This window comes from Pseudorca crassidens, chromosome 5, assembly GCF_039906515.1.
Source record: "Pseudorca crassidens isolate mPseCra1 chromosome 5, mPseCra1.hap1, whole genome shotgun sequence".
Classification (NCBI taxonomy): domain Eukaryota; kingdom Metazoa; phylum Chordata; class Mammalia; order Artiodactyla; family Delphinidae; genus Pseudorca; species Pseudorca crassidens.
In genome coordinates, this window is record NC_090300.1 from 79,873,039 (window position 1) to 79,899,542 (window position 26,504).

Consider the following 26,504-nt stretch of genomic DNA (forward strand, 5'->3'; position numbering starts at 1 on the left):
TTAACTTTTATTCTAGTATTTGTAGAGCTTATTGACATATTCTGATGTGATGTAAATACTTAGCTGTTTTATTATCATCAGTCTTTGTGCTCTGATCAATGCTAACTCTTGTTGGTATAATTTTCTATTACTGTCATCCTTTATCTTTCTAGTTCATAAAATTGGCTATTTATTCTTGTGTGATCATCCAAATGAGAGAAAGGTAGTAGAAGAAATTTTGTAACAAACTTGCGAAAATGTTGGTCCTACTAATCTTGAGCTGCATGACTTTGGAAACATCACTTAATCTCTCTGAGGCTCAGTTTTCTTAACTGTAAAATGCTAAATCGCAGGGTATGGATGAAATGAAATAATTCTTGTGGAAGTATTTTGCAAACCATATAATGTAATCCTTAACATGAACATTTTATATTGATCATTCGTCTTAGACAACAGTTTACTGATAAGTTAGATGGTCTTTGAAGGTCATTTAGAGCCATAATATTCCATACTTCTTTCAAAATTCAGAGACTGCCCCTATAACCATAGGATACCAGAGGAACTTAGCTCTGCAGAAATGAGGGATGGGAAGAGTACTGCTGCTTGGGGACTTGGGGGCTAGGCAACCAGTTCAGCTCAGTCAGGGGTGAGGGGGGAACTGAAGATGGAGATCTATTGGTTCCTCAGGTCAAGGAAGTTCAGATAACCCCGAGTTAGAAGCATGGATGTGGTTAACTGGACGTGAATGTCCAAAATGATGACGCCACCTAAGCTGGGCAAGCTGGACGCTGTAGCCACGTAGGCTGGGGAAGCTGCTTGGCTATGGCTGCGTTCTCTAGGCCACACTGACAGGAAAGCTATGAGGCTGCACTGAAGGACACGGAGTCTAACTCCTGCTACTGCAGATGACTTATCACAAGGCACAGTGATTTCTGAAACTCCAGCCACAGGAAAATCGTCAGCCCCTCAGGTGGTAACTGGGAGCCTGTCATATTTCTAGTGTTTCTCAGTTCTAAAAATTCACAATTTATGAGATTATATGTGTTCATCCCTCAGGGTTTTATAGACTATGACTGTGTGTCTTCCTAATTATCTCCATTTTGAAACAAATGGCTACTCCTTGTACCTACGGCTGCCTCTCTTTTGGATCTACTCCAACTCCTTTCTAGCTTTTATGTACAGTGAACAGAATGAAACAGTATTCTATACAGGAATATGAGGTGAGGATATTTTCTCCTCTGATTTAAATTTCCATCTTGATCATACGCAAATTTTGGCCAGTATTTGGTCCACAGGGGTAATTTAAGTCAATGTCTTTAGTAGACAAATGATAAGTACAATTTCTTTCCCCAAAGCTTAGAGCTCCAACATCTTATAAATCCATTTTGGCCTATTTTCTGCTAAATGCATTGCTCTCCAGGAAACATGGAAATTCACTTAGTTTTATGACCATTAAATAGGTTTTTCAAATCTTCCTGAATTATCTAATAAATGTGAGGCTATCCTTACCAGAGTAGCAATTTTCCTGGAAAGCAATCAGAGCATTCTGTGGGGTCTGGGGAATAATCTGAACTATTTTTCTAGAAGAAAGGGGGCATCTGGGTGGTCTATGGCTCTGGACCATAGGAATCAGGGGAATGGTTTCCCTTCAAGGTTCAGCATTTCTCTGGAGACGTTGGGGCCATTTATCTTAGATACAAAGTCCTATGTAATCCCTCAGAAAGCAAGTCAGTTGCATGAATCAGTTTCATTTGTTCTAAATACTTGAAAATAATTTTCAGTCAATGTCCGTGACATTACCTCTCCTCAGAGCTTCAGTTTAATATAGTTGTGGTGTGACTGCACATAAGCTTGTGAAGGCCAAATCTAAACCTTTAATCTCTGAGCTCTAACGACAGAGCTGTATCGTAACACATGGTGGCCTCTCCCTTTCTCTCCCCATTGATGGCACTTCAGTTAAGGGGTCTCTTTCTTTCTTTTCTTTTCCTTCCTTCCTTCCTTCCCGCCCTCCCTCCTCCCTTTCTCTCTCTCTTTCTCTTTCCCTTTCTTTTTTTCTTCCTTCCTTTCTTTTCTTTTTCTTTCTCTCTCTCTCTCTCTCTCTTTCTTTCAGTATATTCAAAAAAGAAACTCTCAAGCTAGTGTCTAAATTTAGCCCAAGTGATCAGTACTGACGTCTAAATTAAGTCCCTCTTTCCAAGCGTCAACAGCTTCCAAGTCAATATTTCCTGCTCCACCAACTTCCATCAAACGCGAATGCTTTGTCGGAAACTGGACCAGACGACCCCTAAAGGAAGAGGCACACTAATAAGGAGAACAAGCTTGTCTAATGAGGCACGGTGGCTTAATGGAGCAGTGGTCCCTCGGCACCTCCAAGGGCCGCAGTCCTTCGTGCTTTTCCTAAAGGCTGACCCCCAGCAATCCAGTGCCGTTTTGAACTACAGTCCCCCTGTGTGTCATCCTTGCCGTGGTGGAGAGAAGGAGAAGGAATGTTCTCACTCCTGCAGAAGAATTCTTTTTTGTCCTCCAATTCATGAAACACTGAACAGGAATGTACAAAGATATTAGTCAGGCTTGATGATCCATACATAGATAATCTACTTTCCCACTCGACAAACTACCTATCCTGTACAGAATGGATACTTGGAGGATGAAAACTCATTTCATTTCCATTTTCATCTCAGCCAAGAAGAACATAATTAGGAAGTTGGCTCTACTATGAATGCTATAGCAAAAATAAATAAAATAAAAAACCAGGAACAAAAGCAAAATTATATACTTCATTTCCAAGTCAATTAGGAATATGTCTCCTGTTATCTGGTTTATTGAGAAGACGTGAACAAACAGTAGAGGAGAACTCCCATGGCCTGCTGAGCCCACTGCTTGGTCGGCCAGGTGTAGGCCATGCCTGCCCATCTTCTCAGACATGGCGCTGTGGAGGCCAGGGAAAGCCCGGACCACATTCTGCTGGAGAGCTTCTGTCTATTTCTCCTGGAACTCCAGGGTGGGAGTGGGGTCCAGCAGAGGCAAATTGTAGGACCTTGAATTTCAGAGGCTTGGGCTCAAGCTTCAGCTAAGTAGTCAATAGGCCCTGGGAGCACTCACCCTACGGTACCTCAGTTTCCTCATTTGTAAACTAAACGTCCACCACTTTCTCTCATGGGCCTGCTCTCCTAAACCGAGATCACAAACGAGAAAGTACTTCTCATATGAAAAGAAAGTACTATCATTACTGCCAAGAGATTCAGAATTTGAATACTCATCACTGCTCTGGGCCTGCTAGGATTTCTACCACGTCCCCACGAGTAACAAGTCTCACCAGACATTCAGGTGTGACCCCAGTGTAATTAAACAGAAAACAACCTGGATGGCAGTGCTGTATCTGGCTTTGCCTGGGGCTCAGTGATGTTACCTGTGCTCAAGATTGATCTTTAGCACAGAATGTGTGGACTCTGAGTACTCTTTGGAAAAGAAGGGGAGCAGAGGAGATCATTTTTCACATTATAATAAATAATATATAATTAAAACATAGGCATTAGCAAGGAATACCCTGAATAAAAGGGACTGAGCAATAATTAAATAAAATACGATGTTTTTGTTCCCTGTGCTAAATTAACAGACAAATCTAAAAGCTCTAGCAGTCACTGAACATAAGAAAAAACAGTTAAAAGAGGAAGATGTGTCTCTGCTTCGGATGTTTTGGGTGGGCCCCCCCCTAGAGGAAGCAGGGGGACAGGGCTGCTTGGGAGAGTCTGGAGCACAAGGAGGAAACACTGAAGTGCTATGAGCTCTGCCCTGCAGGGAAGCCCTCTTGCACCCGTGGAGGGTGAAGGTGAGGTCTTTCCTCAGTGTGACCTGTCTGGTGACCTTTCTAAGCTTTGGTGACTTCTTCTGAAAGGAGAGTAATATCTGCTTCACAGAATGGTTGTGAGGATTGATCCAGAGATAGGTATAAAAGGCACACAACACTCAATAAATGGAACTATAATTATATTTGTATTTCTTCAATCCCACTTTGTCTAAATAGGAAATCCCCAATAATTATGCTAAAAATTCCCACTTAGTCTGTTCATAATATAAATATGTAGTATTTTTTAAATGTGTCATTGGTCATTGTGTGTATGTTCCCAGAGATCCCTAGGAATGGCACAGGGATGTCCTTTAGAAAGACAGCTAGTATCATGTCTCATACAGGTAAGTACTCTTTTCTTTTTAAAATTGGCTTTAATGTGACTAGAACATTTTCTTGTAAGAACCACACACACATTGAAAAGAATGATGGGAACTGAAGGATGGCTACCCCTTACTGATTCTCAAGTATATGTCAGGTCCTGTATTAGGCACACAAATTAATCAAGCTGGCTCTAAAGCCTGAATATGTTTATTGATACAGGCTTTGCATTTCCTCTGAACTCTGGGCAGGGCTGAGGATAGAAAGGAAGAGAATCGATTCAGTGACTGAGGGCAACTTGGAACAGCACTGAGGTGCTCTCCTTAGATTGTTATATGTCAGAGAAATAATGCACTTGTAGTTTGAGCCATTGTACCATTAGATCTATTTGTTAGAGTCAGTAGATAGCAGCCTAGCTTTCAGAAACGAATACAACCACTCCTTAACTTACCTATTTCCTAATTCTGGCTATACCGTGGCTCTGTATGCCTTACCCCGTTCCAGGAGCAGGCCCAGGCCAGACTCAGCCACTGGGAAGCCCAGGCTGCAGGAGGAGGGTCAGGCTCACCTGTCTGACCTCCGCCTGGAGGTGCCGCAGTTGGAGACACTGCTCGAGCCGCTCATGGGTCTGCTCTGCGTTGAGCTCCAACTCGTGCTGCTTCTCCTGGAGAAACTCCAATAGCTCTTGCACCTGGGCTGCCAGATCAATGTCTTTTTCACAGATTAACTCAATTCCTGATTTAAACAAAATGTAAACCATTAAAAACCAGGTAGTACTGTAAAGACTACATTTCCTTCTATATGCACATGAAAGCTGGAATCTGGAAACAGCCATCACCAGCACCCTCCCAACCTCTGCATATCCCTCAGTGAAACTGGATAGATCACCAGAACGGGTCTTTGTTTGGGATGCTCGAACCATGCTTTCTCTTTTGGATTAACTGATCCTTTGTCAGGAAACAACTCTTCAACAGATGATCAGCTCCTTATCAACTGGAGTCAAAGAGGTGGTCCTCTGGATTCCATCCCAGACAAGGCCGCATACAGCAGTCCCTGCTGGGCAGTTCGCCTACACCCAGAATATTCACAACCGAGCCTCTGGATCACATTGGGAAATACAAAACAAAGCCCCAGAGACCCTGTCTCAGGAACTTCTGCCAAAGGCACCCTCTCTATTAGCTGGTCAGATGCCATTTACCATTGGATGCTAAGTCCATTCTGAAGAGAATAGTTGGCCAGTGGTGATTTTCTTAGCCAACTACTTAGGTCCCCTAAAAAAGCAACTCAGAAGTTCATCACTGCCGCCACCAACACACCTGCCTGACACAGTGGGGGCATATAAGGAAAGTCCGCACACGCTAAAGGAAATTCTTTTCTAGAAGCAAAAATAGTGCTTTATATAAGAACAATATGGGAGAGTGGGAAATTTTTTTCTGGTGTTACACGGTAATAATTTCAGTATCTTTTCAGGTTTATTTTTTCTGTCAGTTTCATAATTCCAAGGCCCAGCTCCTGAAATATCTGTGGGAGACAGAGAAGAGAACGACTTGTTCTTTTAGCAGTCAACTCCCTCCAGTTACTGTCTGCAATTACCAAGGGGATGAGGTAGAGCATCTCCTTGACTGAAATAAAAAAAACAAGAAGAAATACAAAATTTCTACCTTTGCAGCGCTAGGCAACATGGGATGACCCTTGGCTTCCATGTTTACTTTTCAAAATGTAATTTAAGATCCACCTGCAGAAGTGGATCCCTGTTTCCAGCCACAACACAGATCTTCTTCCAGCTCGTTTTCACCCTGCATGCATCTCTGGTGTTTAGTATGCTGGGCCTGGGCAAAGTATCTCTCTGTGGGAAGCTCATGGCTTACACATGCCACATCACACGCAAATGGGCTTCTTAGCCTGGTGCTCCATCAAAGGGACCAGCCATCTGCTTAGAGAATCATCCAGAACAGGCTCCCTGCCTGCCCTGAGACTCCAGCCCTTCATTTTCATCTATCTTGCTTGATGTATATTTTTTTTAATGTGAGATGAACACAGGAAATAAAATAGGTGAAGATGGTGTAATCAGGCTAAGAACGATTGTTTTATATCCACTTTTCTTCCCTTCCTCCAGATCCACATTCCTTCACCCCAGAGTAGCTTGCATTTTGGAAGAATATAGCCCTTTTCTTTCCTTTTATGACACAAGTACAATTATTTGTGACCCATTATTTTTACATATATCTGTTTCCTCCAGACTGATGTTCACTCTTGATTAATTCAGTAAACATTAACATTGAGAATCTGCTATGGCGAGACATAACCACTCTGCTGGATACCGGGAACGTAAAGAGAAGAAAGGAGGAGCCCTACCCTCGTGCTGCTAGCGAAGCTACGGGAACACAAATCATCCCAACAGAATTCAGAATGCGCTAGAATACCAGTAGAGTATACAATAGTCATCAGGCTTTATTGAACTTCTGCCACGCTTGTGTTTCTCCCACTGCATCCTCACGATGACTCCATATGGTTAGGATTCCTATAACTGCCGTTCTTCTGAGGAAGGTGAAGCTTAGAGAGATCGGGTTACATGCTCAAGGACACCCAGGTAGCGAGAGGTACGGCCGGGATCCCAACAAAGGGAATCTCTCTCGCTCCTGGCTGTACCCTTAACCTCTACGTGCAAGGAGAAGAGTGATCCTCACAACCTCATTTTTTTAAGTTAATTAATTTATCGCTGTGTTGGGTCTTCGTTGCTGTGCACGGGCTTTCTCTAGTTGCGGTGAGCAGGGGCTACTCTGTTGCGGTGCACGTGCTTCTCATTGTGGTGGCTTCTCTTGTTGTGGAGCACGGGCTCTAAGCGCCGGCTTCAGTAGCTGTGGCTGGAAGGCTCAGTAGTTGTGGCTCACAGGCTTAGTTGCTCTGCGGCATGTGGGATCTTCCCGGACCAGGGCTCGAACCTGTGCCTCCTGCATTGGCAGGCGGACTCTTAACCACTGTGCCACCAGGGAAGCCCCCCACGACCTAATTTAAGACTTCATTTAAATGCTGGGTCTGGGTACTTTCCAGGCACAGTAAATTTGAAGCACCATTGCCACAGACTCCATAGAGTTTTCACTTAAAAACCTTGCATAAAGAGAGAACTTGACGCTTTAAACCACAAAAGCAACGTATGCACAGGATACCCAGCTCCTGTCTTATTCCTAAGGTCATGGGTAACAGTCACATGGTTGGTGACATTAGGGTGAAGACCTGGGCCATAACCAATGGGGGCAGTGAGGCTGAATCATGGCAAGTGAGAACTGGAGGGGACTTTAGGAATGAAGGCCTGCCTGCCACACTGGACAAAAGAAGAAACTAAGGTCTACAGAGAAAGAACAGGGACTTCCAAAGTCAAAGTGCTTGTTGGTGGTGCTGCTGGACCTTGAATTCAGCCAGTGGGTTTACTCCACCTCGACTCTTTCCAGCAAACCCTGCCACTTGCCAACTTGAGGCCCAGTAGATAACCCTAAACAATGAGCAAGTAAAGAAACTGTCCCTTTTGCCAACTATTGCTAAGGCTGACGATTTAAACAAGGCTTTTGCTTTGGTTAGGGTTGTTGGCACATCAGGCGGATTTAGCAGGACCTGGCTGAATGTTTCAAACTTCATACCAAAAAATAAGTGTAAGGAAATTCCCTACTTCTCCTATAAAAATCCAATAAAAATCATTTACTCCTATAAAAATCAAAGCATAAGCCCTAATTATTTTAGCCTGGAGGGCTAAAGAGCAACCAAATTCTTAATTTTGCTAATTGTCCTTTTTCTGAGACAATAGTTTATTTTACCTCTAGTTCAAATATAGTTCATTAGACAGACAAGGTAGGTGCCCAACCCATTTATTGCCTCAGTCCTGTGTCTCTGAAGTACTGCCTTCCTTGGCCACCTAGGTCCTCGGTAAGGCCCACTCTCGGTCCACCTCCCACCTCCACCCCTGGACCCCAGCTCTGGCGTGTTGCTGCCCTCCCTTCCTCCAAGCCAGAGATGAGGTTGACGCCTCCTCTGCAGGACAGGCACACGGCAGCAGACAGAGAGAGCTTCCCTGAGAGCCTTGAGGCCTCATGGGCTATGCCAGACTGAACAGCCAGCTGAGGAGAAGCAGGGGAACAGCCAGTCCCAGCAGAGACTGAAGAGGCCAATCAGGCTCTTTTGACAAGGCTCATTCCGAGAACAGGATACGTGGGGGTGGGCAGCCCATCTGCTTGGGGTGTTTTCACCCACTCAGCCCTCATGGTTAAGGTGGCTGCCAAGCACAGCCAGTCTTCAGGGACTGCCAGCTCCCGGCAGTCTTTCCGTTACCAAGGATACCTGGCTCTTGGACAGAGGTGCACTTGCCCAAGGTCACGCCAGCATCCTGCTCCTACGTGCCACAGGTTTTCAGGCAGATGAGGCGCTCCACCTGCCAGACACGTCCATACTGAGGGATGAAGGGACGGGGGATGAGCATCCCTGCAGAGTTTCTCTGCACAGCCTCTCTTCTAGGTACTATGTCTGCGTTCTCTCATGGTTCCGCATCTTAGTTGGAGAGCGGTCTACGGCGAGCATCGTGAGGACAAGTTGTAGGGTGAAACCCTGAGTCCAGACAAGGTTCTCAGTCACAGTTTCCCCCTTCCCTCATAAGGCCTTGAAAAGGTACAGCTGTGGCCAAGAACCCTGCTTCTCAAACTTTAACGTGCACATGACTTACCTGAAGATTTTGTTAAAATGCAGATTCAGATCCGCAAGTCTGGGATTCTGCCTTTCTAATCAGCTCTAGAGTGATGCTGCCAGCTGCTGGTTCAGGGCCCACACTTAGAGTAGGTCCTGATCAGTGGTCCTAGATTAGTGCGTCAGAATCACCTAGAGGGCTTACTGAAACAGATTGTTGGGCCTCACCCCCAAGAGATTCTGACGTGGCAGGTTCTCGGGATGGGCCCTTGAACTTGCATTTCTAACAAGTTCTCGGGTAATGCGGATGCTGCTGAGCTGGGACCACATTTGGAAGTCGTTGTCCTGGGGCACGTCATAGATATCAGCTGCTGTGATTTAACCATCAAGATGAAAAGCAGTGCTTCTCAGCCCTGGCTGCACAGTGGTATCACCTGAGGAGCTTTTGCCGCTGCCCAAGTCCCATTCAGGGGTGTTAGATCACAGCATCTGGGCATCCTCATTTTAAAAATAGTCCCCATATAGACTATGATGTGAATGAAGGGGCTTCTTGGAGCTGTGTGGAGCGTGGGCTGCACCCTGTAAACAGGCCTGGCTCTCATAGGCAGTTGCAGCCTGTTCACAACAAATGAAAAGTCAAGGAAAGATTATACTGACCAAAGTAAAGAGAATTTACTAGATTGTCTCTCCTCTGGTTAGAAGTGAAGTTCCTTTGAATGCTGCTATGTCCTCTATCAGGTCATTAAGAGAAACACAGTACCCTAAAGTCAATCTCATGATTTAAACATCCTTCACAATCAGCAGGGACATGGACAGACCATGTTTTAAAGAGTTGATGGCTTGAGGCCCTATCTGCTTCTTCCTGGAGGACCCGGGTGGGTGGCAGTGTGGAGACCTGGGTTCCGGCACTTCACTGGTGTGAGTCCAGATCAGTGACTTCCTCTTTCTGGACTAGTTGGACAAGGGGACAGCTATGGTTCTCTCCGGTTCTAACATCAAAGGCTGTTCTAGAAAGTGGCAGGTGTAACATTAAGTGTTCGTGGACTTGTTGGATAAACAGTGAATAGGGCTTCCCTGGTGGCGCAGTGGTTGGGAGTCCGCCTGCCGATGCAGGGGACACGGGTTCGTGCCCTGGTCCGGGAGGATCCCGCATGCTGCAGAGTGGCTGGGCCCGTGAGACATGGCTGCTGAGCCTGCGCGTGCAGAGCCTGTGCTCCGCAATGGGAGAGGCCACAGCAGTGAGAGGCCTGCGTACCACAAAAAAAAACAGTGAATAAATCCTGAGCAGGAAAAGAAGTCAAGCCTGGGTAACTTGGCCATGTGTTTTTTGAGAAGTTATAAAATTTATATGACCTCGCCATAAACTTTATCAGTACTTCTTACACTCAAGCACAGACAGTTTTAAGAAAAATGAGGACAGAGAGGCCTGGACTGGAATGAGGAGCCGGCTCTGGCGGTGGAGGACAGGGCAGGAGAGTGTGTGCAGGGCACAGGGGTGGGACAGCAGCATCCGTACGTACATCTGAATACAATTCACAAGGATGCCTGACGGCCTTTGCAGCCCACCTGGTTTATTTCTCCAGACCACCATGTTTTTGGATCTGTGCTAATTTCCATCATTGGTTTTTCCCCTTCTCCCCACAGCACCAGGAGAACCTGGCCCTATTCCTATTTTTATCATAGCCTAACTGGGCAACCTCAGACAAACAATTTCAGCTCTCATGCTTCTGTTTCTTTTTCATGGGGTCAAACGTGAGGTCAAAAACCTCTGTTCCTTGTACCTGTGGGAAGAGAATGACTGAGTGGAGCGGAAGGGCTTGTTGGAGTCAAGCTGCTGTCCTTGTCTTCATCATCTCCCCACCAGAAGCAGGAGCACGGGACAGGTCGCCTACCTGAGGCCTGGACCTCCATGATGTACTGGTGCAGATCCTGGCCCTGCTGGATGACCTCGAAGGTCATGTTGTTCATGGCTAGCTTCCGCTCCGTGTGGCGCTGCAGCCGCTGCTCCGCCAGCGTCAGATCCTCCGTGTTGAAGTCATTCATCTGCCGAAGCAAGTCCTCATTCCAGGCATCTAGCTCTGCCGTCACCTGTGAGGGAACCACCATCAGTGCAGGCTCACTGGTCCACAAGAGCCTTATTAACTAACCCAAGCTTCACATCTGTCTCTACTTTGCATCTCTTTTTTGACCCCTAGATTACGTTTAAGCAATGGTGCCGTGCACCCATGTACGCATGCTTTTAAAAGTGTTCTCCCTGTGTTTCAATGTCTACAGCAGCAGCAAACACTTACATGCTGGATTACGGTTTAGAAAGGTTTTCACACTCCATCTCATCCTACTCCCACAGTAACCTGGAGAGGCAGGCAGGGTGGACATCCCAGGTCCATCTCACAGAAGAGAAGCTGACGCTCACTCACACAGATGGAATGCTTTGCCCAGAGTTCACCCTGCTCATGAGGGGCACGACCTGAGGACAATACTCAGTTCTTCTCCTGACTGCAAAGACTTTGTCCACCATACCACAGCCGTTGTTGTAAAGATCTCAGCATTGGAGAGGGCCTCAGAAATTAAGTACTGAGTCTAACTCTTTTCAAGAACCAGAAACAGGGGCTGGAGAATCCCGGTAAATGGCCCGAGGTTACACAATTGGTTAGACCCCAAACCCAGGGGCCCTGATCTGGTTCCCATGTTCTGTTGTACAGTATTCTCTCTGCTACAATGGCTGATACCAGGAAGTGGTAACAAAACGAGGTATAAATGTATAACTTACCTCTAGAAATCCAAGCAGATTAAACTCTATTGAGGCATGAATGAGTCTAATGAAGACTGAACATGTAGTGAAGGAAAACCTTGCCCTAGTATGACTTTGCTAATTGGTTACTGCTCTGCACCTTCACTCCCGTGATGTGCCCTCGTTTACTCGCAAATATGTGCCTGCAAATGGAGACTGAATCCTATTCTTCCTTTACAATCGTTGCTGTCATCCATAGTAAGAACTCAGAAGTATTGAATTGGATAATTTCCACCTGATACGTGAATCAAATAAAACCTTTTCTAAAATGGTTTTCAGGTCTGTTATCGCATGCTAGCCCTGTAGTAGCCCTGTGACGGCAATGGCACAGGTGCTGTCACCCTCTTTTCTGGGAAGAGGCAATGGAAGCCTCACCCCAGATCACACAGTTGCAGTATGGCCCAGGCAGCCTAAGCACACGGCCCAGAGCCCAGCTTAGTGATTTCATCATGCTGGGTCTCATCCCAGCTGACATGTGGCATAACCTTCCCAATTACCAAACACTGCTGTCCAGGAGCATCAGGGGACAAAGAGAAGGAAAGATGCAGCTGAGAGATGGTGATGTTCCATGCTGTGCTGGGGCCATAAAGGCTGGGATGGGAAAGGCAAGCAGTCCCTTGTGAGGGGCTGCCATCCCGGGCACAGGATTCCACTCTTTGTCTAACAGTAAGACTTTCCTCCACTGAAAGTACACTTTCTCTCTTTGAAGCAGAAATGGGGAACTGTAAAAATATTACCTTCAGTGTCATGGGTTCTCACCTCATGCTGCCACCTCAACTAAGGGATCCACTGAGCTCAGCCCGAAAACCTAGTATCTACTTATTGTGGGGAGCCCTTGGGGATCCAGGAACCAGCAGGTTGGTAGGCAAACAGGTTTTTGTTATATCCTGTCTTTTTTTTTTTTTTTAGATTTTTTTTTGATGTGGACCATTTTTAAAGTCTTTATTGAATTTGTTACATTATTGCTTCTGTTTTATGTTTTGGTTTTTTGGCCGCGAGGCATGTGGGCTCTTAGCTCCCCGACCAGGGATCGAACCCACACCCCCTGCATTGGAAGGCGAGGTCTTAACCACTGGACAGCCAGGGAAGTCCCTATATCCCATCTTTGAAAAGCACTCCATTCTCTAACTAGAGAAAGGAGTTAAACTGAGAAAAATAAGATAACTTATAATTTATAAGAGATAATTTATAGAATGAATAGGCCTTTGTAGACTAGGCCTATAGCTATGTTTTTCCTTCCTGTATTTAAAAAAATTGAAGTACAATTTACATATAATAAGATACATAAATTTTAAGCATTCAGTTCTATGAGTTTTGACAAGTTTAGTTACTGGTGTAGCCATCACAAAAAACAAAATATAGGACCTTTCCATCACCCTAGGGAGTCATTCTTTCCAGTAAGTTCCTGCCCCTGCCCCACTTCAGGTGCCATTTTCTGATTTCTATCCTCACAGATTCTTAGATTCCATACAAATGAAATCATACAGTATGGACTCTTTCATGTCTAGCTTCTGTGTTCAACACACTGTATTTAAGATTTATCTGTATTGTATCAGTTCATTCCTTGCTACTGCTGAGTTCCATGGTATAGAGATACCATGATTTGTATATCTATCCTCTAGCTGGTGAACCCCTGGGTTGTTTTCAGTGTTTGGCTATTATGAATAAGGCTGATGTGAAAGTTCTTGCACAAGTCTTACTGTGGACACTGGTTTTCATTTCTCTTGAGGGTCACTTAGGAGTGCAATTGTAGGGTCATAGGGTAAGTGTATGTTTAACATTCCCAAGAGGAATTTCGCATTCCCTGTGAAAGTTCTAGATGCTCACCATCATTTCGTATGATCAGTCTATTTAATTTTAGCCAAGTTAGTGGGTGTGAAGTGGTATCTTATTATGGTTTGAGCTTGTATTTCCCTGATGACTCACGGTGGTGAGCACATTTTCATATGCTTATTGACCGTTGGTATCTACTTTTAGAAAGTGTTGAGTTTTTTGCTCATTTTTCAAAAGCTAGGTTATCTTTTGACTATAGATTTGTAAGAGTTCTTAATATATGCTGGATATAAGTCATTTATCAGATAATATATGGAAAATAGACCAAACAAAATTTTTAGTCCATTTCCCTGTCTACAAGCTTAAGGAACATAAAAATAAGAAAACAAGCACGAGAGGAAGAGTCTGCCTTTTCTTTACATTTTAGTTTTTGTTTTGTTTCCATGAAACTGAGTCTATGAAGAAGCTGTTTGCTGCAGGAAGATCCCAGAGGGGTCCCAAGGTCTGAGTCTGTGGAGCAGAAAGGCAAGTGTCGAGGGTCCTGGTTAGGGCAGAGCAAAGGTGAGGTGCTTTGGTTGGGGACAGTGAGGCTCAGAGGTCTGGTATCTTGGGAATCTGAATCTAAAGCAAATGTGAAGTATGCCTAGGATTCTCTATCTGGTGTTTCTATATTCCTGCCTTCCCCTCCTCCACCCGTGCCTCCCAATACCATTGAGCTGAAGGACCCAAGCCTGTCATGAAGCCTGAAGAATGAGAATTTCAAGGAGCTTCTCAATGCAACAGCCTGCCTTCCAAGTCTCGCTCCCTGGGTCTACACACAGTCATGTCTGACTCTCTTCCCAAATCCCCAAGAACTGATGCCAAGAGCCTTGAAATAGTCTGATTTATGAATTTCGAATGTTGGCTGGAGTTTAAATATTTTCTTTCCTGAGTATTTTCTGTTTCCTCAAGGAATATTCTGTCATTGGCTTTCCTCTCTCCACCTTCTTTCTGGGGCACAAGGTTGGCATTATAGCAGGGGCTCTTTTTTTTTTTTTTAAAGAAAAAACTTAGTTTTCAAACCTGAAGCTTGCTTTACAGCTAATGAACAAACCTAGCTTTCTGGTCCCATCTCATGCTCTTCTGTTATGTGAACCAGGCATCTGGTTTACTCCCTGATCCTGAGAAGTAGCTCTGCCCTCTCCAATCACCTTCTCTGGTCCAGCAGCCCTGAGACATCCTTGTCCCTCCTCCCAGTCTGCTCAAGTCCTCAGTGCCCTTCAAAGTCACCCCTCTGTCATGAAGAGCTTCATGACAACCCCCAAAACCTGACGTTTTTCTCTGGCTTATCTCATAACATGGGACATGGGCTAATTTGCTAATACAGAGACAAAGCCATGAAAAGAAAAACCTGTCTGGGGATTGATCTGGTGATCTAACTCCATTTGGAAAAGAAACCTGGAAGAATTTGTACTAGGCAGAAACTAGGGCCTGAACCAAATGAGTGAAAGATGGAATAGAAAGTACCCACAGGGCATTCAGCTTTCAATCCACCTATTTTGCTTTCTCCTTCCACTCCATTAGCTCCATCTCGGCTCCTGGCTCACTCAGCTCCTCTCTGGGCTCCAGTGGCCTCTCTCTGCCTCACTCTTCTGAATTAATTGGCATGTGAGGATATGAGACATACATTGGCAGTGTTTCTATTCTAACAATTATCTACTCTAGAGCCACAGCCACAAGGAAAATCCGAGAAGGAGGTGAACAGGAATTTAGAAAGGATAAGAGGCAGTGGGAAATGGGAAGACACTTCAAAAAGCTTTCCTACCAGATGAGATTCACTGAACCCAGTATTCTGCGGTCAAAAACTGACCCAAGGGACTTGGTTTAGCAGTAGTCTTGGGCTCTGTTCTCAGAAAGCCCTCTTCACTGGCTCCTCCCATTTTCTGGGTCCTTCCCAGGAGTTATGTGTAGAGAATGCTTTCTCCACTCACCCCCAAGTGTACCTGCCTGAAACAGAACTCACCTGTCCCTCTCTTCCCACTTCCTATGGTCTATTCCCATCACCTTAGCTCTTTATTATCAGCTGCAAAGTTGGAAATTTCACTGTGTAGTCCTTTTCTTCTGATCATTTTTAGATGCTGGTGATCATGATGAAGATGATGATCGTGGTTAAAACAAGATTCTACCCTGAATTGTGCATTTACTATGGGATAGACAGTGTTAAGCATTTGATTTTCTTTTATTTCATCCTCATAGCAACTCTAGGAGGAAATGAAGGCACATAGAAGTCAGATCATTTGCCTCATGGTCTCAGAGCTGGTGGTGGCAGAGCTCAGCATTCAACTACAAAGTCCAGGGCTCTTAACCACGGTGTCATATCAACGGAGCTGGTCCAAGATCTAACTTCAGGAGATAGATTTCTTTTTATTTTTCTCACTTCAGAGAAGTGCCTGTTTAACCTTTCCCCTGTTTTCTTCTCTAAAAAAACCCCACAAACTCCTGATAACTCCATTTTCTTCACTTCACATGAACCTTTGAAATTAATCATGTGCTTCGAACAGATCAATAAACTGTGTTTGTGGCCTTATATAATGCCAGGAATAATTTACCCATTCAAAAAAAAAAACCGCATAGCTTTCCCCCAGTAGGATATTTTTGTTGAAGAGGTGGTAAATTGAAAAAATTTGGTGCTTTGTGACCACCTAGAGGGGTGGGATAGGGAGGGTGGGAGACACAAGAGGGAGGAGATATGGGGATGTATGTATACGTATAGCTGATTCACTTTGTTATACAACAGAAACTAACACACCATTGTAAAGCAATTATACTCCAATAAAGATGGTAAAAAAAAATTGACACTGAGTATTTATACTCAGTATAAAGGTCACGTTAACCTGTCTAGAATTCTCTGGTTTCCCAGGGGCCTTTGCCATGAACAGGGGACACATCTGCAATCCGGCATTGGGGTGTGAACACTGGGACAAACGCTGTGGCAAAGAGAAGTGTAACCTGCCCTCTGCATGGGCATGTTCTCTGTATGGCAAGCGCAAATGCCTGTGGCTCTCACAGCAGTTACGTGAACACTCAGGGATCACCCAACAGGACTGGGTGACAAATTCAGAGAGAAACAGTGGGGGAGAATAAGATGGAATGTTTGCTTAAAATCTGGATGCAAATACATATACATATGTATATGTATGGACAGCATGTTAGTATCGGGTTGGCCAGAAGATTCGTTCGAGTTCTTCCATAACATCTTATGGAAGAACCCGAACAAACTTTTGGCCAACCCAATATATATTATTTAGGTATTTTATTAACAATAACAATGCTGACTACAATGTATTAAAGTATTTATTAAGTGCTAGGAACTTTGCTAAAAATGTTCTATGTGTTAACTCATTAAATCCTTAATAACCCTATGGGGACTGGGAATTATTATTCTCACACCTATTTCTCAGATGAGGAAACCAAATGAGTAACTTGTCTAAAAATCACACAATTAGTAAAGCTGGTGAAACAGGTTTCAAACCCAGGCACTCTAACTCAAAATACTGCATACTCAACGACTGCACTATACTGCCTCTTAGCAAAGGGTGTGTGTGTCTGTGTGTATCAACGCTGCATATGTTATGTACATTAAGGTCCAGTCCCATTCCAACTAACAGTGGCGAGGAAGGATCCAAGGCATTTCATTGTGGTAAGATGCTCTGAAATACATGAGCTGTCAATTGCAAATGAACATCTTTCTGTTCTAAATATAAGGTCATTATTTGTATTAAAACGAGAAGAGCGAAAGCTAAATATTCTCCACTGACCTACAAGTGCTGGCTGATAGGGAAAGACATATTGCAGCTAAAGAGACAGTCTCACTGCACGGGAAGGGCTATTTTATCTATAATGGGTATGTACATTGATATGCATTACCACTGTGAAACTAAAATAAACTAAATTACCATAGTCATTTGTTCTTCTTGTCTAGTCTAGTGTTGTTTTTTTTCTGTTAATCAATTTATAAAATGATGAGGATTAGTGAATTCTAATACAGATTATTTTAAAAGTATATCATAGAATTTCCCTCTGTTTTAGAAATATATATAACCTGTCTAAAGAGTTAAAATATTTCTTTATGTAGCTATAAGAAAACTTTTGAGGATACTGCAAGAGTTTTCTGGAAAAGCAGAAGGACTTAGCAGTAAAGATATCCACTCGGTTGATTTTTGGCAAAAAAATGTAAGAACATATTGCAACACTGTAACTGATGAGTTCCAATGTTTGGTCACCTAATTTCTATTCCAAGTGGATAATTTGGATAATGGAACACAATTTTTATGACCAAGTTCATGTTCTTTTTTTCATTATCATCATGATTAAAACTGAGACCTTTTATAATCATGACTGATCTTGAGTCTTTATTTTGCCCATATCTTTGCCTCTTAATCAGTTTGAGACTTGTAGGATTCTATTCTGTTTTCAAAAAAATCTCTCCTCTGTTGAAGAGCTCCTCTGATGTATATTGTTCACCGATTCTAAAGTTTATCAATGCTTGAGTGTCAGAATGGGTTTTCTCCTGTGAAAGCTAAACACCCAGTGCTGGAGCTTACATCGTTTCCTTCTACTGAGTTCCCTGTTATCTTTACCAGAAAGAAGAAGCAGCATTTGAACCTTGATAATGTCACCTGACTTCAGGTCCACAGCCCCTTACCCACCCCATTACAGAATGATCTGAAAGCTTCCATCAGGGATCTTTGATAATTTGCCAAAAACAAGTGACATGCCGGAATACTAAAGCTGTGTAAATAATCCTTTTTTTTTTTTTTTTTTGTCAAAGATGTTAGGGGAAACTCCCAATGATCCTGAAACCAATTTGACAAAAGTCTAGAAGAAACTATCAAATAAATATTTTGTGAGAATTTTGGTTTACTGTATTGTATTTATTCTGCATTTCCTTTGCAAATGACTTGGGGTACATTTAGAAAATGCTGTAGGAATCCCAAGGGAACCCACAAAAATTGATCTCAAACATCTCATTTTCTTTCTTGATACAGTTACTAAGTTGGTGCATTTAAGCCATGTTACAAACATGGAGAACAGCAAGGCTTTGCAGAGTCTCACACTGTATCTATGGAGGAAAGGGCTATGAAATTGGACTAGAAGATGATGTGGTGCTTTGAAGGAATGATTGTGCAGGCTGACGGCTGTGTCACCAAAGGAAAACTTCCAGTGAAGCACTGCAGAGCCCTGCCTGACCTGGTCAATATTTCAAATTGTTGAAATACTGATAGCAATAATAAATTAAATTTATTTTGATAGGCTGAAGAACTGGGCCTAAAAAAAATAAAAGAGTAAAATTTGAGAGGAAAAATACATAAAAAGCTTTCATTTAAGTTAAAAAAAAAAAAGTCAGTGTATTGGAAGCACATATCTTGAAAAGACAACCAGGGGCTTTTAAGGGAGCACAAGCCTCAACAAGGCAGAAAAGGCCCCTATCTCCTGGGCTGTGCTGGGAGAGCGCCAGCGTCCTGGACACATAGCTCCCAAGGGGTGTGTGTAAGCCAGCGTGGCTAACTACAGTCCAGCCAGCAGGGGGCAACCAGGAGAGGCACAATGTGTACCCAGAAAGCAGCGAGTACATCGGAGCTATGTCCCACAGAAAAGGGCTGACAATAAAGAGAAGTAGTTATGGAAGTTTTAGAGTCAGAGGGGACTGCAGAAATAACTTACACAATCTCAACACTTTTCAGATAAAGGAAAAGAGGTCTGTGATGAACATCTTCAAATATTTTTAAGGCTGCCAAATAAAAGGAAGCAGATTTGTTCTGTTTTTCAGAGAACAGAACCAGGACCAAAGGGTAGAAGGGTGGAGATCTTGGTTCAACACACTAATGAGATCCTGAGCTCCCTCCTCTCCCCAACCCTGCTTCTGGGCTCTGGAGATACTCTGGTAGAGGCTAGATGGCATCCTTCAGAGATGCCAAATCCTAGCCGCCAACTTTTACCTGTCCTCCAGGTGTCATCTCATTGGGCAACCTTCCAAGTGCAGCCTGAGAAAGCTAAGCATTCCTGTCTCAGCGTTCTCATCAAGCTGTAAGCTTCTCTCTGTCATAGAATGATCACATTACAGGATGGTTCTATTTCTATGGTTCTCCCCAACTAGCCCGCTAATGGCAGGGATTGTTTTATCCTCAATGCCCAACACAATTTTTGGTACACAGTAGGTGCTCACTAAATGTTTATCAAGTTGTATTGACAGTAGGTGCTCATTAAATGTTTATCAAGTATAAAACGTGAAAGGCCTCTGCATACAACCAGTTGCAGAGTTGAGACCACCAGTGCAAATTACAATCAGCTTTATCTCCTCTAGGCAGAATTTTCCTCCTTGAAGGCCATTTTCCTCAGCCTCAGCCTGGCCCCAACTTGTCCTAATGTGAACCCCATGGATTTATAGTTTGCTATTCCATTCCTTACCTGGGTTAATGATGCAGATTAATTTTCAGGTACATTGAGAAAACTTTGGTTTTAATTATAGAGTCAGAAATTTAAAAGAAAGATCATAACTGTGGCCCATTTTTTAGTCCCTTGTATAGAGTATCTTTCTTGGTGTCATTCCTAGTACTCTCCAACATGGGTATGCCCACCCCAGGGGATACCCAGGATTATCCATTGATAACAGAGAAATATTCTCTGTATATAAATGAGCATATGTATGTGCATATATATTATATGCACACATATTTGATCAAATCAATAAAAAAAGATACGACGTTTCCCTGGACTTTCATAGGGTACTGACACCAGAGTCTCACTCGGAACACATGGCAGGTGATGCGGTGGGCAGGGCACCTCAGGGACGGTGGAAGGACCACAATGCAGAGGGGCGGACCAGCTCATTTGTTCAGTTGCTTTCGGCATATTTCAAAGTATTGCTGTTTTCATGTGTCCAGTTAAATGGACTTTTCTATTATCTAGTTTTAACTAAACTACCCTTCACAAAAAGACGTGGCTTAACACGGTTCCTCGAAGAAACTACAGTTTGAAGATAATACTAAACATGAAAGCACAAGAGAACTTTGAACTCTTTGCAGCCACATGATGGGGTAAAGAAACAATGACAATCTAATCAGGTCTGTCAAGAAACCAGAAGCAAAAAATAATTGAAAATTCTCAAGAAGACTATTTGAAATATGGAACCACAACTTCTAATGAAAGAGTCCAACTTCACCCGAAAGGCACAGTGAATTTTGAGATCATTAGTGATAGTATAACACATGTTTAATTTATAAATTAATATGGATGCATATATAGGGGGTTGCAAGTTCAAAAATATTTTATTGAGAGAGTGTCTAATCTCAAGAGTTTGGAGACCACTGTCCTGTCCCTGCTTCTAAAAATATTTTTTTATTTCTTTCTGATTAATTGTAGAAAAGGTGAAATGCACGGAGTTCTCAAAAACAAGAAGAAATTATCCATATTCTTACCACCACAAAATAAACATTATTTGCATTTGGTGAAGTGTCTCTTCCATTACAACTGCTTCCTGTAACTTATCTTTCATAGGAGGCTGAACTTACAGGGAAAAAACTGTAAAGAGCATCATGCTCCGCTATGGGTCACTTCCTCTAGTCTCCAGGGAGTCTAAGAAGGAGTGTCAGGAATGCAGCTGCAGTCCTGGTTTCTGAACATTTGCCTAATACATCTGGGATAAGTTTCACTCTCAGTGGGCGTACCCCCTGACCCCGTCCCAGGTATACTCTGGAAGCCATATAATTAAGTAAAACGAGACTGGTGCCGCAACTCATGTGTTACCTTAATTTTAAAATTAATTAGCCCGTGCCAGCCATCAGTGACATGGTTAAGGAGTCACACTTAGATTACCCAAATGTCAGGGGAGCAGGTCAGCTCTGGTTTTCAGTAATCCCTAGGAATTCCGAGTATGTCCATCAAATGCCTTCCTTTAGGAAAGGAAACCATAGCTGTAGGTCCTGCAGTGACAGCCTCTGCCCTGGCTTATATCAGCTCCAGCGTGGCTCTCATTACAGAAACCACCCTCAGTTTCACACTCTGAATCTTCTCTAGAAGTTTGCCCTTCATCCTCACAGTGAAACCCTAGCTGGTATTTGAAATAATCTCATCACCCTCAAAAATAACTTCTGACGATCTGACTTGAAGGAGAAATTTTCCATAGGTTTGGCAGGATTTCCAGTTCTGTCTAAGATGAAAGGCAGCATTTCCCTAAGGTTTGGGCCACACCCGAAATGGGGAACAAGACGCCCTCTAAAACCTGGGTGCAGAACTAAATTTTTATCACCCTCATTTTTAACTCCCTCATTTGGTCTGTTTATTATGTTTCTCTCTCTCATTTTATTAGACCCTCATACTACTTCCCTAGTTCTGGTTTGCTGCATACCAAGCTGTCCAAGTTGTTGTCAGGGTGGGAGGGGAAACATTTATACAAACAAAGGCTGAGAAACACAAATCCTACAGTTTAAATATCAAACTCTTCTACTGCAACATTTAAATAGGATCCAATTTTAAAGTATTTGATTTACAATCAACTTTTTTTTAAAAAAAAGAATATCTTTTTACATATGCTTTGGATTGGAAATGGATTTTCCCAGAATTACTGCAGGCAAACACACCGGAGTGATGCCCCTGGCTGACGTCAGGGGTACAGTTCAAGTGGCAAAGTGAAGCTAACTGACCCGTTCTGGAAATAAACCAGCAACCCAGACCTCAAAACCACAGCCATTTCATCAAATAAAGCTTAAACATCCAAACCCTCAGGTTATTTCCTCCCCCTTAAGCACTTTTTGATGTAGACCTGGAATGACAGGAGAGTAGATAAAGAATACAACAGTCAAATCCCCACACCTGCTAACATAATTCTCCCATGGATATATTCACTCTCGGTGGGTGAAGACCATGGGAAGGCCTGCAGCCAACACTGCTGCAACCAAACATTACCTGTTTATTTCGGTGAGTCTCACTCCCAACTACCAAAGAATAATAACTCACGCCCCCTCTTTCCTTTCTTTATTACCTTTGTCACCCCACTTTCATTCCTTTCTGCATACCAACGTCTCTAATTTTCCACTGGCATTTTCATTGTTCTTTCAATACATGTTTGAATCCTGTCTGCCACCTGAAATCCCTTTGAGTGTAGATTCAAGATAAACTATAAATAAGAAATATAAATAAATTTACTTGAAGCTATGGAATGACTTGGAAGGATAATCGAGATCTAAATTTAAAGACTTATCTTTTCCTTTGTTTCAGAAACTGTCCAGAAAGCACCTTTCAGAACATGACATCTTTAAGCAAAAAAGCTGCCGTGGCTTCCAGGAAGTCAGGATAGCAGTGAAGAAGGGAAAGGTCATAAGAGAGTCAGGGAGAGGAAGGATTGCTTTAGGACTGCTTTTCGTTCGTTTGTTTGTTTTTACATCTCTGATTCTCATTATAAACATTTTTGGTCTCAGGATTGAAGAAGACGGCTTCTGTTGCCAGGACAGTTTTCTGGTCCTGCGTGGGATTGCGAATGACATTGGCATTGGGATATTGGAGCATACAACATTTGAAAAAATAATAATTTTCCTTCCAAACCAGTTCCACAGAAGTTTCCACAGATATTGTTGGGAAGATCAATCCCAGACCCCCAGAAGTCCCAACTAGGAGGAGATGGTTGGAATGCAAAGTAAAGTTTTAATGAATGGTAGAGGGATAATTAGTTTTCCTTCACAACACACCAGCCAGGAGCAAAGAGAAGATATAGCTTTTAATTTAACCCTTTGCCATCCCTGAAAAGGACAAAGCGCCATAGGTGTTGAATACTCTTCACACCCCAGAAACCCTATTGGCCTGGCTTTAGTTACTGTGTCAAAGCAGAAGATAATAAAAGGTGGATATTATGTGGGGCAGACAGTATTAATAGGCATCACAAAGAGGACATAAATATACCAGAAGAGCGGATTCTGACCTTCCCAGAATGAAGTGAGGAGTCAATGAAATGAACCAGCAAATGTCCTCCACATATGCTTTACTTTCTTAATAAGCAGAAAGCAAACTGAGGATTCGGGTCTTCCTTCCTGTGTCTCCTGACTTCCCGGCTGCTGTGTGAGTCCATCTAATCCCTGATCTACAGTTACCAGCTGAGGAGACCACCTAATTTTATCACCTTCCTACTCATGAAGCTATAGAATCCTAGTCTGCCTCAGTCACCAAACAGCCAACTCCACGGTCTGCCAGGAACCAAAGTGCCAAGTAGGAGTCCAATGCAAGCCAACAAAACACTTCTCAATGGAGTAATCCCAGACAGACAGCGAGGAGAGGGGCTCTGCTTGGCCGCCTGGGTGAGGGGGACTGGAAGGAATCCAACACGGTGGAACGTGAATTTGCTGATTTCCAGAAACATATCAGGATGCATAATCCCCTCAGGCTACTGCGTAGCAGTCCTTCCAGTTCCCGGGGCCACCTCACTGCCCTCGGCCACCTCACCTGCCCAGCACCTCCTCCCCACCTGTACCTCAATGGTGTACTGCTCAAAGATGCGCAGCTGCAGGAAGATGTCCAGCTTGATCTTTCGCTCATGGAACAGCTCCTCCATCTGCACCTGGGCGTCGTCGAGCTGCTGCAGCACCGACTCGATGTGGCTGATGGAGCTACTGTGGGGCGTCTTGTTGCTGGACACAGCCGAGTCCCTGTGGCAGAGCCGGGGAGAGAAGGGAGGGGACTTGACATGTTCACAGTGACAGAGGAGCAGGGGGCCTTCCTCGTCTGAGTGAGGGGGACGGGAATCTACTGTGAGCCTGGCACTGTCTGCTCAGTAGGTGAGCCAAAGCTACTGTACCCTCTTTGGGGTTCCTAGCACTATAGCTCTAAGGCTTGCTGCTGTCCAGACAGAATCATGACAGGATCAAATGAAATAATGCATGCAAAAGGGCTCCACAAACGTTACAGAAACAGAATGGTTCCACACATATATGTAGTCTAATATATACATATTTCAAGACACATATACACAAATACACATATCACAATACATAAGGGTAGATAAATTAAGGCATATGTAAAAAAAAAATCCTTCCTAGTTTTACCTCACAGGATCATGGTTAAAATGAGATCATGGCTGCCAAAATTATTCATCCCCTTCGTTAAGTCCATGCCAAAGTTATGGGCTAGTGTTATTACACAGGCTTCAAGCTATACTCAGGAAAGCTTGGGGTCTGGAGGCTGCAAGCCTGGCTTAAGTCTCCCTCTGACATATATGGGCTGGTGACCTTGGGAAATCACCTCCCTGAGGCCCAGCTGCCTCCTGTAAAGTGGGCTTAATAATCCCTGCTCTACTCACGGCACAGTTTGCTATTAAAGAAGATGGCATGTGTAACCGCGCTTTGTGACCAGGAACGTGCTGTATGAATGACTGTTAATCCTGAAAGGACTGTGATATGTCAGGTGCTGACTGGAGATGGGTCCAGCTGTGGAGTAGAAGCTGGGGCACAAGAGGCTGGACAATCAACAAAGGCTTCAGAGAGGATGAACCCAGAATTGGGTGTTAGAAGAAAAGGATGAGCTGAGTAGATGAGAGGGGTGGGCTTTCTGAGCAGAGAGGGTCTATACAAAAGAAGCAAGGGGAGGTGGCATGCCACAGAGGGAACCAAGAGATAAACGTATTGATCTGCTTAGACAATTGAGGTGGTGGTGACACCTCCAGAGTCCATTATAATAGGAAAACTGCGGAGTTCAAGAAGTTCAGATTCTACAGGGCCTTGACTGAGTAAGCTAGAGCCCTAAAATTTGAAATAAACAAGCACATTCATTATCTCATGATACCTTAGTTTCTGACACAGTTTAAGAAGTCAGAGGGGAAAAGCATTAGTTTTGAATGGTCTCATCAGCAGCCTTTCTGAAAACCAGGTCCTTCTGGCCTGTGTTTGTCTCAGAAGCAATGGTATCTGAGCTCACGCGATTTCTAGACGGAGCATAAAGCCAGTTTGTGAAGAGCCTCCCTTTCTGTCATCTAGAGAGCTTCTGATCCCTCCCTTCTCACCCTGACCTATTTGGGCATGAAAGCCCACTACTGCACAGCTTCCCCCAGCCACGAAAAGAACTCAAGAGGAGTACTCAACACTGTGTATTATGCATTTGCTAAGCAGGGTGGATGTGACTATTCTTTCTGACAGCTCCCCTCAGTCTTTCTCTATCACCCAGCTTCCAGAAGGAAGAGGATGATTTCTGGTCACTTTGTTCAGCATCTCTGTCAGTGTCACATTCACTAGGAATCACAGAGATGATATAAAAACCACCTTAGGTGCTCCGGTGATCAGTGCCAGAGGAGTCGTGGAGGCCTAGGGAAGATGTGTGCACTGGTATGTGCGAGGCATCCTGCCAATGTCCACTAGGCATCGTTTGCTTTTTTTCTTTGACTGGTCTTGATATCGGGGAGGGGAGTCCAGGCTAGCATCAGACTGGTGGGGGGACGAACAGTCGCCAGTGGTTCTTGTCACACGCCTATGGTCCTCTCTGAAGTCCGTGGAACTTAAACTTGTAGGACAGGCGTCAGCAACCTCGTTGCCTTTACCATCATTGAGTAGCCTTCAGCCCTCAGGTATGGCGCAAGGTTGGCAGGGGATAAGAGCGAGTGGCAGCTCCACAGACCCAGCCCCACAGAGAGGCTAGCCAAGCTTGTGAAAAGTACTTGGAGAGAAAATGTAAAAGCCGTCATGTAATTCTAGAGCTGACAAGCTCCTAAAGTGAACCCCTTAATCACACAGACAAAGCAGCTGAGGCCAAGAGAGGTTAAGTGGCTGCCTACTATTTGGAATTTTCTTCAGAAGCAAGTAACAGCAGAGTTTCCTAGGTAGGCAGACAAAACTGTCACATATTATATATTCATGACGGTGAATTGGGGGAAGAAGGGAAAGAGGCTGTCTCGTTGGTATGCAAAAGAGGACTCAGAACATCTCATGTGCATGTTTAGAATAGAAATGATTAATCCAACAGAAAAACATGCCAGGGCCATCTTAAGGTAAGCTCTCATTGTTTATTTAATTGGACAACTGGTATGGGGTGGTGGGGAAGCCCTCTCCAACTGAAGTAATTCCCTCTGGCTCCAGGACTGTCCTGGGACTTGTTGATGAGATTATTTCTGTC

The 26,504-nt window shown here is 43.8% G+C and overlaps 1 protein-coding gene across 8 annotated transcripts in view; it reads right to left on the reverse strand.

Moving 5' to 3' along the window:
* LOC137225116 (kalirin) overlaps positions 1 to 26,504 on the reverse strand; it is a 460,124-nt gene that overhangs the window by 86,797 nt on the left and 346,823 nt on the right. For all 8 annotated transcript variants that reach the window (XM_067738655.1, XM_067738652.1, XM_067738654.1 and 5 more), the window contains exons 13-15: positions 23,878 to 24,052; positions 10,708 to 10,903; positions 4,716 to 4,882 (exon numbers count right to left, since the gene is read on the reverse strand). In XM_067738655.1, coding sequence (XP_067594756.1) covers positions 4,716 to 4,882; positions 10,708 to 10,903; positions 23,878 to 24,052 — 538 coding nt within the window. The remainder of the gene's footprint in view (positions 1 to 4,715; positions 4,883 to 10,707; positions 10,904 to 23,877; positions 24,053 to 26,504) is intronic.